This window comes from Limulus polyphemus, unplaced genomic scaffold (genome assembly GCF_000517525.1).
Source record: "Limulus polyphemus unplaced genomic scaffold, Limulus_polyphemus-2.1.2 Scaffold1102, whole genome shotgun sequence".
Classification (NCBI taxonomy): domain Eukaryota; kingdom Metazoa; phylum Arthropoda; class Merostomata; order Xiphosura; family Limulidae; genus Limulus; species Limulus polyphemus.
In genome coordinates, this window is record NW_013666712.1 from 262,919 (window position 1) to 277,623 (window position 14,705).

The 14,705-nt window shown below is 34.9% G+C and overlaps 1 protein-coding gene across 2 annotated transcripts in view; it reads left to right on the forward strand.

Moving 5' to 3' along the window:
* The window catches only part of LOC106462143 (potassium voltage-gated channel subfamily B member 1-like), a 76,785-nt gene that overhangs the window by 57,503 nt on the left and 4,577 nt on the right, over positions 1 to 14,705 (forward strand). For both annotated transcript variants that reach the window (XM_022389311.1, XM_013922037.2), the window contains one exon: positions 5,292 to 6,241. In XM_022389311.1, the coding sequence (XP_022245019.1) occupies positions 5,292 to 6,229 (938 nt within the window). In that variant the 3' untranslated portion in view covers positions 6,230 to 6,241. The remainder of the gene's footprint in view (positions 1 to 5,291; positions 6,242 to 14,705) is intronic.

The following is a 14,705-nucleotide window of genomic DNA, read 5'->3' on the forward strand; positions in this document are numbered from 1 at the left end:
AAGGCTAAAAGGGGTGAGCATGTTTGGTGTGACGGGGATTCGAGCCCGCAGACTGCAAGTCGAGCGCCCTAACCACTTGGCCATACCGGGCCCCGTATGAAAAGGAATGTCAATTGCTGTATATATTCAAACTATATATATACCCTAAAATGGTATCATTAATGTCACACATTATAGGACCCAATCTTATAATCCTGTGTGCTTCCATATTCTGAAGCAATTGACCTTGGCTTCAGTATAATGTAGCGTTTCACAGACTTTTGTCATCCACGCTCTGCTTTAATAAATATGGTTTCTTGTGCACTCCTCTCTTTATTTACTTAAATGAGTGAAATAGTGAGTTAAGTGACGAAATTTAACACGCTAAAATACTATACAGTGGTGGAAAAATTAATTGCATCACCCATCATGAGCTCAGCCCTGTCTGCATTCAATCCCTCGTGCACTCTATATCATGTCGATGTCAAGCAGTTATCAAGGCCAGAGGGGGCATAACCAATTATTAAAATAAGAAATAGACTCCGTGACTACTTTTTGTTAATAACATTAGTGGCATTATCTTCAATTCTAGGTTTTCTTACTCAGAGGGCATTTTCGTATTTTCCAAGCATTTGTTGATCATCTGCTGTAATACGTTCGTCACGGTTGATTTGTTAATAAAGGCATGTATTTGGATGACTAAAATACGAATAAGCTTACACTATACAATGTCTATAATTATTTGACACTAGTTCTGACACTTCCACAATGCACAATCTTGTAGAAAATTGAAGGAACAAAAAACTTTGTATGTGTTGTAGTAATTACTTGTAATTTTCATAAATAAAAAATATATTAAAACACTTAATTTTGCATCATTGCACTATTGAGTCTACCCTAATCGCTCGCGCCCCCAAGAGAGAATTTGTGTTCCTCCTGAGGGCGCCCCCACTTTGGGAAACGCTGGTCTAATGGATAATAATGCGTGCCCCATTGTTCTATACTAGTCGACACGATTCTTAAACAAGAAGAGACTGAATGAATGATTACATTAAAAAAAAATTAAATACCATTATGCTTTGAAAATAGCTCTTTCAGATGAGTGGTTGAGGATACCTCAGAACAATATCAGCATTTTGATTTCCAGCATGCAGTATCAGTGCATGACTTTCCTTGTGGAGACTATAATCCATACTGAAGCCACATCTACCAAATGTTCATTTACAGCTCAAGTTGAATAAGTTGAATGATTAATCATCTGCATTACAGATTACATGACTAATCAATACATGTCTCCTTTGCATAAGAATTAATTTGGGGTTGATCTAAGATATTTTATAACAGTAGTTTTTACTTTTCATTGCTAACGTATTGTAAATTTGAATTATATTTTAGTTGTTTTGTTCAATATACATAACCTATCATTAAGTAAATAGATGCACATTCAAGAAAGAATTCTGTTTTATCAAATAAACAAACAACATTTAAGGCAGAAACACAGTTATACATCATATTGGCCAGATCTGAAATCTGAATCTGTAAGCTTGCGCCCCACCCTTAGTAAAGACTTGAATGGTAGTGTCCATAGAAGTTGGTTATTTGGGATGCTTTTGCAGGAAACACACAGGGGTGGTCATCACCTTAGACAGGTAATAGTCCTTGCACAGGAACTATGATGTATCAGGCAACAGTAATTGTCTTTTGGCATACCACTAGATGGCCAACAGAAACATTACCATGCTTTGCCGTGGCTTGCAGATGTTCAACGGAAGTTCTTTGATAGATAGTTGCCAAACCCAGGTGCATCCACTATCCAACAATTGTGCAAATCTAGACTCACCAGAAAAAAAAAGTGTCCAAAAAGGTAGGAGAGTGGGACAGCCTCTGTCATACTTACTGCTGTTTACGTTCAATATTTCCTAGAGTGAGGAGTGGCTTATGTCCAGCTACACTGCCATTATAGTACATACTATAAAGATAAGTTCTGATTGTATTGTAGCAAACTTCCATCTCTCTTGCAACAGTGCTAGCCACAGTACAAAGAGTAAATTATGTTGATTTTGGGAATTCGGGCCAAGCCCGTAGCCAGGTCTAGAAGTGGGAAGGGGGTCTTTTGGGTCCACACTGGAACTCGTTTCATGCGTAACTTTAGCGCCCAGGGACGAAAAGAAAATCCGAAATATGTAATGGCTCCTTCATTATCACTGCAAATAAACATTTCCAGTAAATTTCATCTGATAAGTATGAACATTTTATTTCCTGGTATATCCACAGTGTTACAAAAGCAATTATATAATGAGAGGCCACCATCAAAGAAAGGGGGAAAAAATGTTAATTGGCGAGCAGAAACCCGGCGGGAGTGGGGGTCACCCTTGAACTCCCCCCCCCCCTGCTACGGGCTTGATCTGGGCCTTGCAGAAATTATTATAGGACTTTAACATGCATTAGTTCCTTTCTTATTTAGGGGGCCAGGCATCGCCAGGTGGTTAGGGCGCTCGACTCGCAATCTGAGGGTCGCGGGTTCGAATCCCCGTCCCACCTAACATACTCGCCCTTTCAGCCGTGGGGGCGTTATAATGTGACGGTCAATTCCACTGTTCGTTGGTAAAAGAGTAGCCCAAGAGTTGGCGGTGGGTGGTGATGACTAGCCGCCTTCCCTCTAGTGTTACACTGCTAAATTAGGGACGGCTAGCGCAGATAGCCCTCGTGTAGCTTTGCGCGAAATTTGTAACAAACCAAACTTTATTTAGTATATAATTGTTTTCAAAATAATGGTTTCACAGTTCTCAGTCTGAATGCAATGAGACACTCAATTAAGTGACTCAGCTTTCCTTTCCTCAGTACACACTGCACGTAAATTCATTAATTGGCGGTTATTTGTGTTCTCTTATGGAAAAGATAACTCATGATATTGTGAGAGAGACAGATGTTCTTCTTGTTGGCAAATTAGATAAAAGTTAGGTTCCATGCCCTTTGCACCCAGAATGCTGTGAATGCATGAGCCACTTTTAGAATTTGGACCCGTATAGAAGTTTGGCTTTGTTTAATGATAATGTTTTTGTATAAAAAGTCGGGTTTTGCCTCAACCTAGCAGACTTGTAGATTTGAGTAGATTTATCTTTTTAGATTTTATACTTTATTTCCATACATTTAAGAGGTATCTTGGAGTTAAATAAACTTATCTTTAACTATAGTGTTTTAACGTTTATTTTTTATTTTATTTTTTAGCATAATTTTGTATTGTAGTAGACCTTTATTAATTGTTTAAGCATTTGCATTTTCTTTGTTATTTTAACTTAAGATGTCGGGATTATTTTCTTTAGTTTATCTCAAGTTTACTGTATGTTTCAAGGTGTAGCATACTAAACTGGTAAGAGAAACTATTAAAAGGTTTTTCACAGCTCTTATTAATTCAACATATTCACTAGACACACTAGCGCTTTTGTTTTGTAATGTTTTGCATTTTGTTTTAGTATACAATTGATATATTTGTTTAGACAGTGCATTTATGTACTATCTCTTTCTTTGTAACTAACTCGGTTACAATTCAGAGAGAAACCTCCAGTTAGTGGGCCTTAACTGAATATTCTAAGTAAATACCTCACCTATTTATTGTGGACAGCGGTATTGCAAGTGACGTAGTAATTTTTCACTGATCTTGACCATCTTCCTATCATCCATCTATGCGACCTCGTGAAAATACAGTTATTTCCCAGGATCCTTTCGCTCGTGGCATGTCTGTATGTGTTCTAGGCCTTTACCAAGCTATACCTTATTTACACGATGGGATTTTTGTCATGTCTATTTACTTATTGTTAAGCTTTAGAGTTCAGTATAACTTCCAAAATCTCGAAATATGTTTACCTGATAAGAGACTGATATATTATTTTTTACTTTGAACATTTCTTTAATGGCGATGTAATATTCTTGAGATATATATTGTGATCATTTTCATTTAATATCTTAAACATAATTTTACCTGAAAATACTCATTAGTACCCTTACTTTGTAATGTTATTCGATATATATCTACCTAGTAATTGAAACTGTTTTATCCTTATCACATCTTGTAATTCAATATTATCCATTTCTACAGTTGCTCATCAATGTTCTTACATTGTAGTGTACATTAGTATCACCACCTGGTATTTGAGAAATATTACTATCTGAAGTTTCTCACCAGACTTTGCACCTTGGGGTATTTACCCTACCTGGAGCAGTCCACTAATATTTTCACCTAATAGTTTTCGCCACATTGTATTTCAACAGTTTTATATCCTGTCAGGTTCACTTTTTTGTACTTTTAAAATATTCTTACCTGAGTTGCTCACCAAAATTTCGAAGTTGTACTGTTCATCTAATTCCCAACTTATAAGTTTTCTAACGTTGCTTTCTGAAATACGTCGTCTATTTTACCTACCGGAGATATATCTTTGTAAATTTCTAATGATGACCTGTTTACCTCAAAGTGACTAAAGAAAAGTCGCAGTCTTTTACTTTTTTAATTGCAAATTGAGCTAAATGATTTTTTGAAACTTGTCATCTGCATGTTTAGGTGTTTATCTTCTGTAAGTGAGGACCGATGCGGAAGGAAAGCTCTCTGACACACCAACTACCGTAAGCTACGTCACGTCGAGTGAGGGGAACTTCTAATTTTATCCAATTAGAGTAGTAACTGCACTGTAGCGCTTCCCTGCGGTATTAATCAACAGCATGCATAAAGTCGTAGAAACAGATTCTATAGAATATTTTCCACACTGTATGAGTGTGTCTTTGTTTATAGTCGGTTTTGCAAGTTAGCCTTTTAGTATAGATTATCTGAGAATACATCTAAACTAATAATAAAATTATAATACATCAAAGTGTTTCTAATCGTTATATGTATCACTTTTGCTTATTTTTGCTTGTAGATGGGGGGGGGGGAGCTTATGTTTATATTTCTTAATCAAAAATTGCTGCTATTTTTTACATTAACGTGTAGTTAATTAGTTAGATACTATTGCTAATCATTAGATAAATTAATTTTGATTCGTGTATACCGTAAAAGTAGCCTTTTTTAACTTGTTACACGAGATTTGTCTAAATCTATTACCTTTTTTTTTTGTAATAGGCATAGAGTATGGTAAGCCTTTTCTAAATTTTTCATATGGATTGCGTTTGTTAATCCTATCCGTAATTTTTAAATAGGGTTATGTAAGCCAAAATCAAAATGAGACACACGTACTTAGGTTGTATTTGTGTTTTTCAAAATATTTTAAAATCTCTTCGAAGATTTAATCCCAGTGCTTTTTCTTTTTTCCAAATTCATCTAGCCAAAGCCACCAGTAAAAACATCTTCTTAGGAGAGCCGGAGGGCACAGCGACAGCACGGAGGGGGCACCCTAGTCCAGATAATGGCAAGAAAAAATCTATTTTGAAGAAAACAGATAGTAGTCAGAGAGAAGAGATGGAACAACTAATTCCAGAAACTTACCCAAGGCTCTCGTGTGGAAACTCGGAAGAAGTAAATCTGGCATGTACTACAGGCCAAGGAACAGAGACCGTTGTTATTCCTTTGAACAGGATCCCTTCAATACAGGCAAACGTAGACTTTTCTAGGGATGTTCAGCCATTAATTGAAAAAAGTGAACAGTTTTGTCTACCAAATAATAATCTAGGAAAACAACCACTTAAAGCTATTGGGCCTAAAAAGGGTACAAAGCCACATGCTCAGCCGATCAAGTTCCTTGGCGTAGTGGATGAAAAGTGTCACGGCCTGAGTAAAGCAGCAGTGCACCCACGGGATGGTGCAGTACTTCAGGTAGGTATTATCCCATCGACCCCAGTAGAACGTTCTACTGCACATGTGGATGGTGCTACCAACCAGCGGCCCATACAACGAGCTGAATCAACGTCTTCCTGGATGATACACTCTGGTATAGATAGAAGTGGCGTTACTGCACCACACCATATCAGGTCTATGACTCGCTGTAGTAACCCATTGTGTATATATTCCAATAACTTTGGGGCGTTGCCTCAGCAACAGACCAATGTATGTATTTGTGGTTATCAAGTGGTGCCAATCACTAACAATCGGAAACAAGAAACCTCGAATGAATCCGATGGCGGAGAAAATCTAGTTAAAACAGACTCACACAATGATCTATTAGATATTACATCAGATGATACAAAACTTATCAATACAGAAAACACTGGAGAACGCAGCACCCTTTCGCGACAGTCATCCAAAGAAACGGAAGCCACGTCTTAAGGTATTTAATATGTAAGTATAGTACCTACTGTAAATTTATTCTAGTTAGTATATGTTCGTGAACATTCGTTCTTTTTTCATTTAAATATGTCTATTCATTCTTTTCTTGAACTATTGATTTTTTCAAGTGGTTCTGGAAAGTACTTTCCTCTTTCAATGTGATTTATTATATATTTTATGTTGTTGGAACTGGAATTCCCCTGCAGTATTTAGCTGTAAGCGTCTGTGTGGTGGGAGTTGCATAAAATAAAATAAAGTAAATGACGTAACGAACAATAAAAGAAAAGATATACATTTCTTATAACATCCAACATTATTGCAGTCATAGTGTTAGTGAAAGATCAGTATATTTAATTGCGATAGCATAATGCTATTATTTGTTAGTTCACTACCTCAACCAATTTGGTATGGGTATTCACGGGTAGATAGCGAGATATAAGTTATGTACATTAAAAACAAAAACAGTGTAAATAAATAACGTATTCTGTTCTCCACTTCTTCATTGGCTTACATTGAAACGTTGTAAATACTTATTATGAAAAATGTTTACTTTGCATCAGCTTATTACTATAACAATGGAGGGAAATCAAAGTAAAAACAAGATGAATATGAATCCCAGGATTGTCCAGCATAAAGTACTTGTACCTAATGATATATATTATCTTCCATTCTATATAATACACCTTCACATTTAATAACGTATCATAAATATTCAAATTCGATTTCAGTTTACTTTCATTATGTTTACCATTACAGCAATCGATCACCCGTAACATGCAACAGCTGTTCCATCTAACGGTATTGGGACCCATCGGATTATTTGTAATGAACATTTATCAGCTTTAATACTAAGATATTGATACACTTACTATAATGAATATATATATATATAGATATATCAATATACATATTTTCATTATAGTAACTGTAATTCATTCTAATAAAAGGTACATTCAATAACTATTATGCTTGATCCCCATTCCACTGTCAACGTTATAACGGGAGTAGGACAGCTTTCTCAGCATTTCCAGAGGATGATCCTGCTAAATTCTATTCACATTGTATTTGTATTCTTATATTTAGCTATAATTATTCTAATATTTTTATGTGTTTATCACACATACTAGAACCAGGTTCACCAGCTACCAAATCCAGGTTCAACCTGTGCATACGTTTAATGAGAAAAAAAAAGTACATTTAATATCTATAATCAAAGAATTTTTATTTATGACAACTAAAGTGAACTGGGATAGTCTGTTGAACAATACGACCCCAATCAAGAATTATTCTAAAGGAAATATTTTCTTAATGCCGTTTTATAAGTTTGCTTGTTTATTCTTTTGAATGAAATTTAAAACATAGTTTCTGCCAAACATAAACTATTATAGCGATATGTGTATCCTCAGTTTAACGGAATGGAAATTTTGCAGGAAATAAACTCTACATCTAAAATATAATGTAAAAAAATCATAAATATAATGTAAAAGTTGAAACTACCGTTTTCATTTACCTGTTTATTCGATTTTTAATGAAAATATAGCGCCAGTCAACGAAGTAATTTTGTGCACTATTTAGAGATTTTTGTACTGTTAATCCGAATGATTTTAGAGTGGTCTTTATCACCAACCTCAGTGGCGGATCCAAAAAAAAATTGGGGGTGGTCTCAGTTTAAGACTGAATTTAGACGCGCGTGTATACACGCGCTTAAACATAAATGTAATCTTTAAAAGTCCAAATATATGTATAAATGCTAAGCACAAGGTAACATTTTGTATAAACAAGGCCTATTTTATGGTAACGAAGTTGAAGAAATTAGGTTTGTATAATCCATAGGTATCATGTAGTAGTTGATCGCGCATTGATGCTGTTATCTGTCTGATTCCCTGAAGCTAGTGACGTGCGCATCCCGCCATTTTGGTACGATCAAAATATTTACATATCGACTAATCTCGCTGTATATTTGTTATTCAAGCAAAATGCCGAGTTGTGCGGCCTAAGGTTGTACAAACTGTACAAACGCTTTTCACGGACAAAAACATTCATACGAAAGTTTTTTTAGCAATATCACATGTTACAGACCTTGAGAAAAATTAAAACTTTAATGCATGCATGAATTAACGTATTTTTTGTTGAATTTCGCGTAGAGTTACTCGAAAGTTATATTCGCTAGTCGTCTCTAATTTATAAGTTATAGACTAGCGGGAAAGCAACTAGTCAACACCACCAACTGCTGAAAGTGCGAGCATGTTCAATGACGGGATTCGGACTTGCGACCCGTAGATTGCGAGTCGAACGCCCTAACTACCAGGCCTTATTTTAAAAACATTGATAATAGTGTACAAGATAATGGAGACTAAAATATTCCAAGTTAAAAATTTAAAGAGTAAAATATGAAACTATTTAATAGTAAGACAACGATAAAGAGAAACAATCCTAATTAATCTCAGTGTCAGGTAGTTAAGAAAACATTCTTTTTTAGTACTCAAGGTGAGATTGTATAGTTACAAATCTTGACAAATAAAGACAGATATCATACCCTATCTCACAGTCACAAGTCTGACACATTATGATTTAATTTGACTTCTTTTTTGGGGGATTTTCTGCCATGTTACTTTATAAATGCCACACACTGGTAAGACTACTTTGTATTTCTTGAGGAGTTCTTTGTTCTTTTCTATCCATAATTTCACACAACAACAACAAATGTCTTTTGAAACATTCGCTGGGCTGTTCCACGTCAGACGCCATTCTGAAGAGAAGGTATGATATTCTTATGAAGGTGATAAAAGTGGATGATCTTGTCGCTCAGTCATATATTTTGTGCGTGAAGAAAAAAGCGAGTGAAATTTACTATCTAAACAGAGTTATTGATTTGAAGTTTCTTTGTTCAACTAGTCTAGTGTTTGAGATGCTTGACGTAATGAATTACCATTGGTTGTTCTATTTCGTAAAGTTTCTAACATGAAACAAAAATATTTTACATGTGCTATATGTTTCAGACACCAACACATATTTTGTTTGTTTGTAGTTAAGCACAAAGTTACAAATGGACTATCTATTCTCGTCCCACCACGGGTATCGAAACCCGGTTTCTAGCGTCATAAGTCCACATACATACCGTGTGTGTGTGGGGGGGGGGCTAACGAAAAAGCCTACGCACATTTTCACAAATAGCAGTATTGATATATATGTAAATAAACGTATCCTAAGACATTTGTTTTAACATAAAAAAGTAAAAAATAAATCTGAATTATTGAATCTTTATGGTTATTTTTTTCCATTCTCTAAATAAGTATATGAATCATGTTTCATCCACTTTATCACATGATTCTGAAATTGTAACAAATAACTGAACTCGATTAGACAATAAATGTAGTTTAAAACACGTGTTAGTTTTTTAGTAAGAAACTAGATCAAAAAATGTTTGAATCATCAGATCTTTTATTCCATGCAGAATATTATTTATAACGGCACAGGCTTAGAACTTAGGTCAAAAACAGTGAGTATCAACACTCCCTGGTCTAAGACGCAATATCATAGTTAACAGAAAACTATGAGGTGAAAGAAAATTTCACTCGTGATAAATTATAGGGCAAAATAAATTGATTTTTATATACGAGTTGCAAGGCTATGTAAATTAATTTACATAAGTTTTATGTACTTCAGTTTGTTTAATTTGGAGTTCTAAACTGTGTACTTCTAACTAATACATATTTCTTAACGATCTTGTTTGTTTGTTTGTTAAGCACAAAGCTACACACCTGTCTATCGGTGCTGTGCCTACTACGAGTATTGAAACCCGATTTTTAGCGTTACAAGCCTTCAAACTTACCGATGAGCCACTGAGGGGGAGGGGTCTCAAGGATCTTCATAATATGGTGGACGCTGGCTTCGCGAATAGGAAGCATTTCGTCATCTAGTATTATAGGATATTTATGGTACATCAGATAATAGCAATATTTCGTAATGGTGTGAATATCGCTTTTAAATATTTTCACGCGTCAAATTCCAATTTTGGCCGAGCTAGGGGATGGACAGCAGGGATCTTCCTTTAAATTTGCAAGAGAACCTTCCCAATAACGTTATTTACACCTTATGTTCCGCCACTCACTGCTTTGCGCTTCACGGACGTGTTTCATCACCCGATTCTTCTAGATTTTACCAAATAAACTAGTACATGTAAGAGAAAATAAGATTAAGTGCCTTGGATATAACCGGAAATAAAATGAAAAGAAACTTCTTACCTTACTTTGGATATAACAAGAAATAAAATGAAAAAAAACTACTCTGCTAATAACAATACCGCTATACGAAACAACCCGTGGCAACAGCGATAACGTCATATGAACCAACCAGTTCTAATAACTTCAGTTAGTTTTATTAACTAATCCATTCGAATTTTTTATATGCTCGATATGATCCGGATATCACATTCATAGCACATCAAAAGTAGAAAGGTTGTGCACAGCCTACGGTAATAACTTGCATATTCAATTGTAACGATTTTAAATAAACTGGCTACTACAATTAGGGTTCAACAACAAAAAAAGCAGTTTATTCAATTTTTACCAACACTTACCAAAACACAGTTAACAACACGTGTCTTGATACTAATGTTAATAAACAATATGTCATAAATATCATGGAAAATAATGGAATCATGAAAAAAGAACCAGAAAGAAAATAACTAATTAAAATAATAATAATAATACAGCAACACAAAAACATCTTTCGATATTAATAATTTTTAAATAATACAAAGCAATGTCGAAATATTAGCTCTAATGCAGTTTACACAGCTTGGCATTGGTAATGTTTACCAATACCAAGCTGTGTAAGGTGCATTAGAGCGAATATTTCGCTGATGGACAGTGTTTTGTATTATTTAAAAACATATGTCTTATTTTTCTGATAAAAGCTGTATTGACACAAGTATTTTAATGTAGTCTTCCAATAACAACATCGGATGATAAACAGCAATAATTCACTAACTGTATCGTTCACTATCTCGTGACTTTCACTCCTAGTGAAGTTTCTGGGAGGGTATGTATTCACTGAGTAAGTCACGAGAGTACCCCTCATTTGATCATAAATTTACATAATCTTCTGCAACATTTAATAGTATGTGTATGTCACCGTTAAGGGAGCTGAAATCAGTTTCATCATACATATTTACTCAATACACAAATGATTAGCTAGATGGTGAGTTTGTATTGAACTAATTGTACTAGGCACACATACCCAAGAATATGCTTAACTCTTTGCAGTTTCTTGGAGTTGGGAGGTCTGTAACAGTTTTCACTTTGTCATCATTTGTGTGTATTTCCTCTGAAGAAAGTTTAAATCCTAAATATGATACTTCTGATTGACACATTTTGCTTTTAGAAACTTTTACAGTAAGATTAGTTGTACGTAGCTTGTAGAAACCCAATTCAAGGTCTTTCAAGTGTTGTTCAAATGTGAGTGAAAACTCTATATTATCATCAATATAAACTTTGGAACATTCAGTTGCTCCCGCTGAAGCCTTATCCATAAGTCTTTGGGAGGTGCAAGGTGCATCTTTAAGACCAAAAAGCATCACTTTGAATTGATAAAGTCCATTATCAGTTATGAAGGCAGTTTTATGACGATCCTCTATCTTGACAGGTATTGGCTAATATCTACTTGATAAGTCTAACGTACTGATACAGGTTGCCCCTGACAAAGCATTCAAAATGTAATTTATATGAGGCAATGGATAGTGATCAGATTCTGGGACTTGATTTAACTTCCAGTAGTCCACACATAACCTAAAGTCATTCTTCTTCTTCTTAACAATATGTAATGTTAATGAACAATATATCATGAATATCAATATTATTTTAAATAATAGAATAAAAGAACCAGAAAGAAAAACCTTATAATAGTGTATGACTATGTGGTGTTTGAATATACCGTATATTTCGATCTTTCTTGTAATATTATAGTATTTGTTCTTTGTTTTGTATATGTGGAAGTTTCTCATAACATTTGGTCTAAGCTACCTTTGTTGTTCTCGGGAATTAATTACATGTATACCCGTTACCGCCTAAAGTTGATCTATATATGTGCAGGTTTCACTTAGCACGTGGTTGAGAAAGCTGTTAAGTTGATTTCGTTCTAAACTACCTTTGTTCATTTGTTGTTCTCGGGAATGGATACTACCTGTTAACGTTCAAGGAGGATAATACTCAATATGAAACGATTTATAAGGATGTCAACAACATTGTCCTTCAGTGGTTGTTCAAATGATTTCTAGATCAGTGCTCCTTAACCACTGCTCTGTCACACCTACCTTGCCGGCCCATGGACTTTCATAAACACAAACAAAAACTGTAAAATTATTCATATGTAAGTTGCAATAGTTTTTCATTGTTCTTGCATTTTAGTGGCCCGTGACAGCTTAGGGAAGCAGTGAGGCGATCCTTGGTACTGAAAAAATTAAGAAACATTCATTTACAGGATACAACACCACCTATGTTGATTCTGTTGAACACAATTTGTTAATTTTGTATTACACTTTGTGTCCAATCTTGTTACACCGATTCAGTAAGAGATTAAGCATTACTCATAAATCAATGTCTTGAGCAAATCTCTTGTTATCAAGTGGACCTATCCACTATAGCTCAAACATTAATTCACTACACTTGGATGTACCACAACTACATTCTTGTTTAAATTCAGTTTTCAGTTAGTATGATGACTTGTAAGTGCAGATAACACCTAAAATTGATCCTTTTGGGGAGAGTTACCATATTCTTCATTTCACTATTATAAAAAACATGGAAGGAATGAACTTTTAGCATTAAGAAAAGAAGTGGTTTCTGTTTTGTTGAACTGTATTAGCAAAGCAAGCTTTATTGGAAATTCCAACAAATTCCAGTTGGAAACTAAAGTAGTTTTCAGGTGGAAATTGCTAGAAATCACAACTGTAAAGCTGGAACTAATGAAGTATAGCTTACTAGATGTACTTACATAATTTGTAAACCATTTTGATATTTAAGTCATCCAGTGTTGTTCAAAATGGTCAATCCCCATGTTTCACATTGATTCTTGCCCACTTTAAGTACTTCTTGACAGGACTTTTCACATGATTCTATCAATTTCTCTTTCAAAGAATCAAGGTCAGCAGCTACTTCTCTAAAATTAATTTTTGAGTCCTGAAGATGTTTCTGCACTCGATTGATAGATTTATCCAAAAATGCAAAAGTACAAGAAAATTAAATGTAAGCATGCGTTGCAGAATATTAAGAGCACCACATTTTGTTTTAGCCGTGTTGCCAGTCTCTCTTAATTGCTCTAACAGTCCTAGCAATACATCCAGTTTTTCATGTACAACTTTTACTGTCTTTTCTCTTGCACTCCACAGTGTTTCTGATTCACCCTTGTCAGAGATCTTAAGCTCCTGCTGCAGTTCGTCCCATGGAGTTGTTGAATTAGCAAAGAAATTAAATATGGCTTCAATTATACCAAAAAAAAAGGCAATAACTGTTGTTTCCTGACTTGCAGCATGAAGACATGTCACAATTTATAATCACTGCTTTTGGATTTTTGTTCAGAATTCTTTGTTGAACGCCTTACAGATGACCTGACATGACAGCAGCATTATCATAACATTTCGAACAACAATCACTAAATAAAATTCCATCTGCTTCTAATTTTGTGCTTTCTGTTTTCTCAGTATTGACAGCGTCTTTTTCCTTTATCTGTATAAAGTCAATAAATGATTCTCTGACTTCTACTTTTCTTGTCTTAAAGTCAATATCAATAAACCGAATCACTTGGGCCAATTGCTCACGATGGGCTAAATCAGGTGTGGAATCAAACAGAATACAATAGTATTTGTTTCTACGAATTGCTGACAAACAATAATTTCGCACATGTGAAGCCATGAGATTTATAAACTCATTTTGGATTTCAGGAGAAAGATAAGATATTGACATTTGCTTGTTTTTAACTCGCTCTAAATGCTCTCTCATTATTGAATCATACTTTGCTAATAACTGCAAAGGTGACAGGAAATTTCCAGAGTTTTCGTTTGAGGTTATATCCTCAGTGTTACCACGAAATGCAAGATTCTGAGAAGCTAAATATTGTGGAATCTTCTTGTTTATTATTATTGTAACTTTCAACAAAACAGAGAATAGTTTCTTCATTGTTTTCTTTTTCAAATGAAATAGCATGTTCTCAATCTTGCACTTTGACCTCTTTGCTGCCATCAAGACGAACAGATGCTGGCTTACTGGCGTCATCAGTTCCAGCAAGGAAAGCTCTCATCAATTTGCTTGATTCCACCATCGAAGCTGCAAATTGTGCACGTTTTTTGCCCCCCTGTGCCCCACTTTCTTTTTTCGACATAATGGGCTAAAAAAATAAATTAATAAATACTGACTACACTATTTAGTTGCAACATGCAAATTGTCGTATGAAAGGAAGCATTCTACTTTCCTGAGTACCT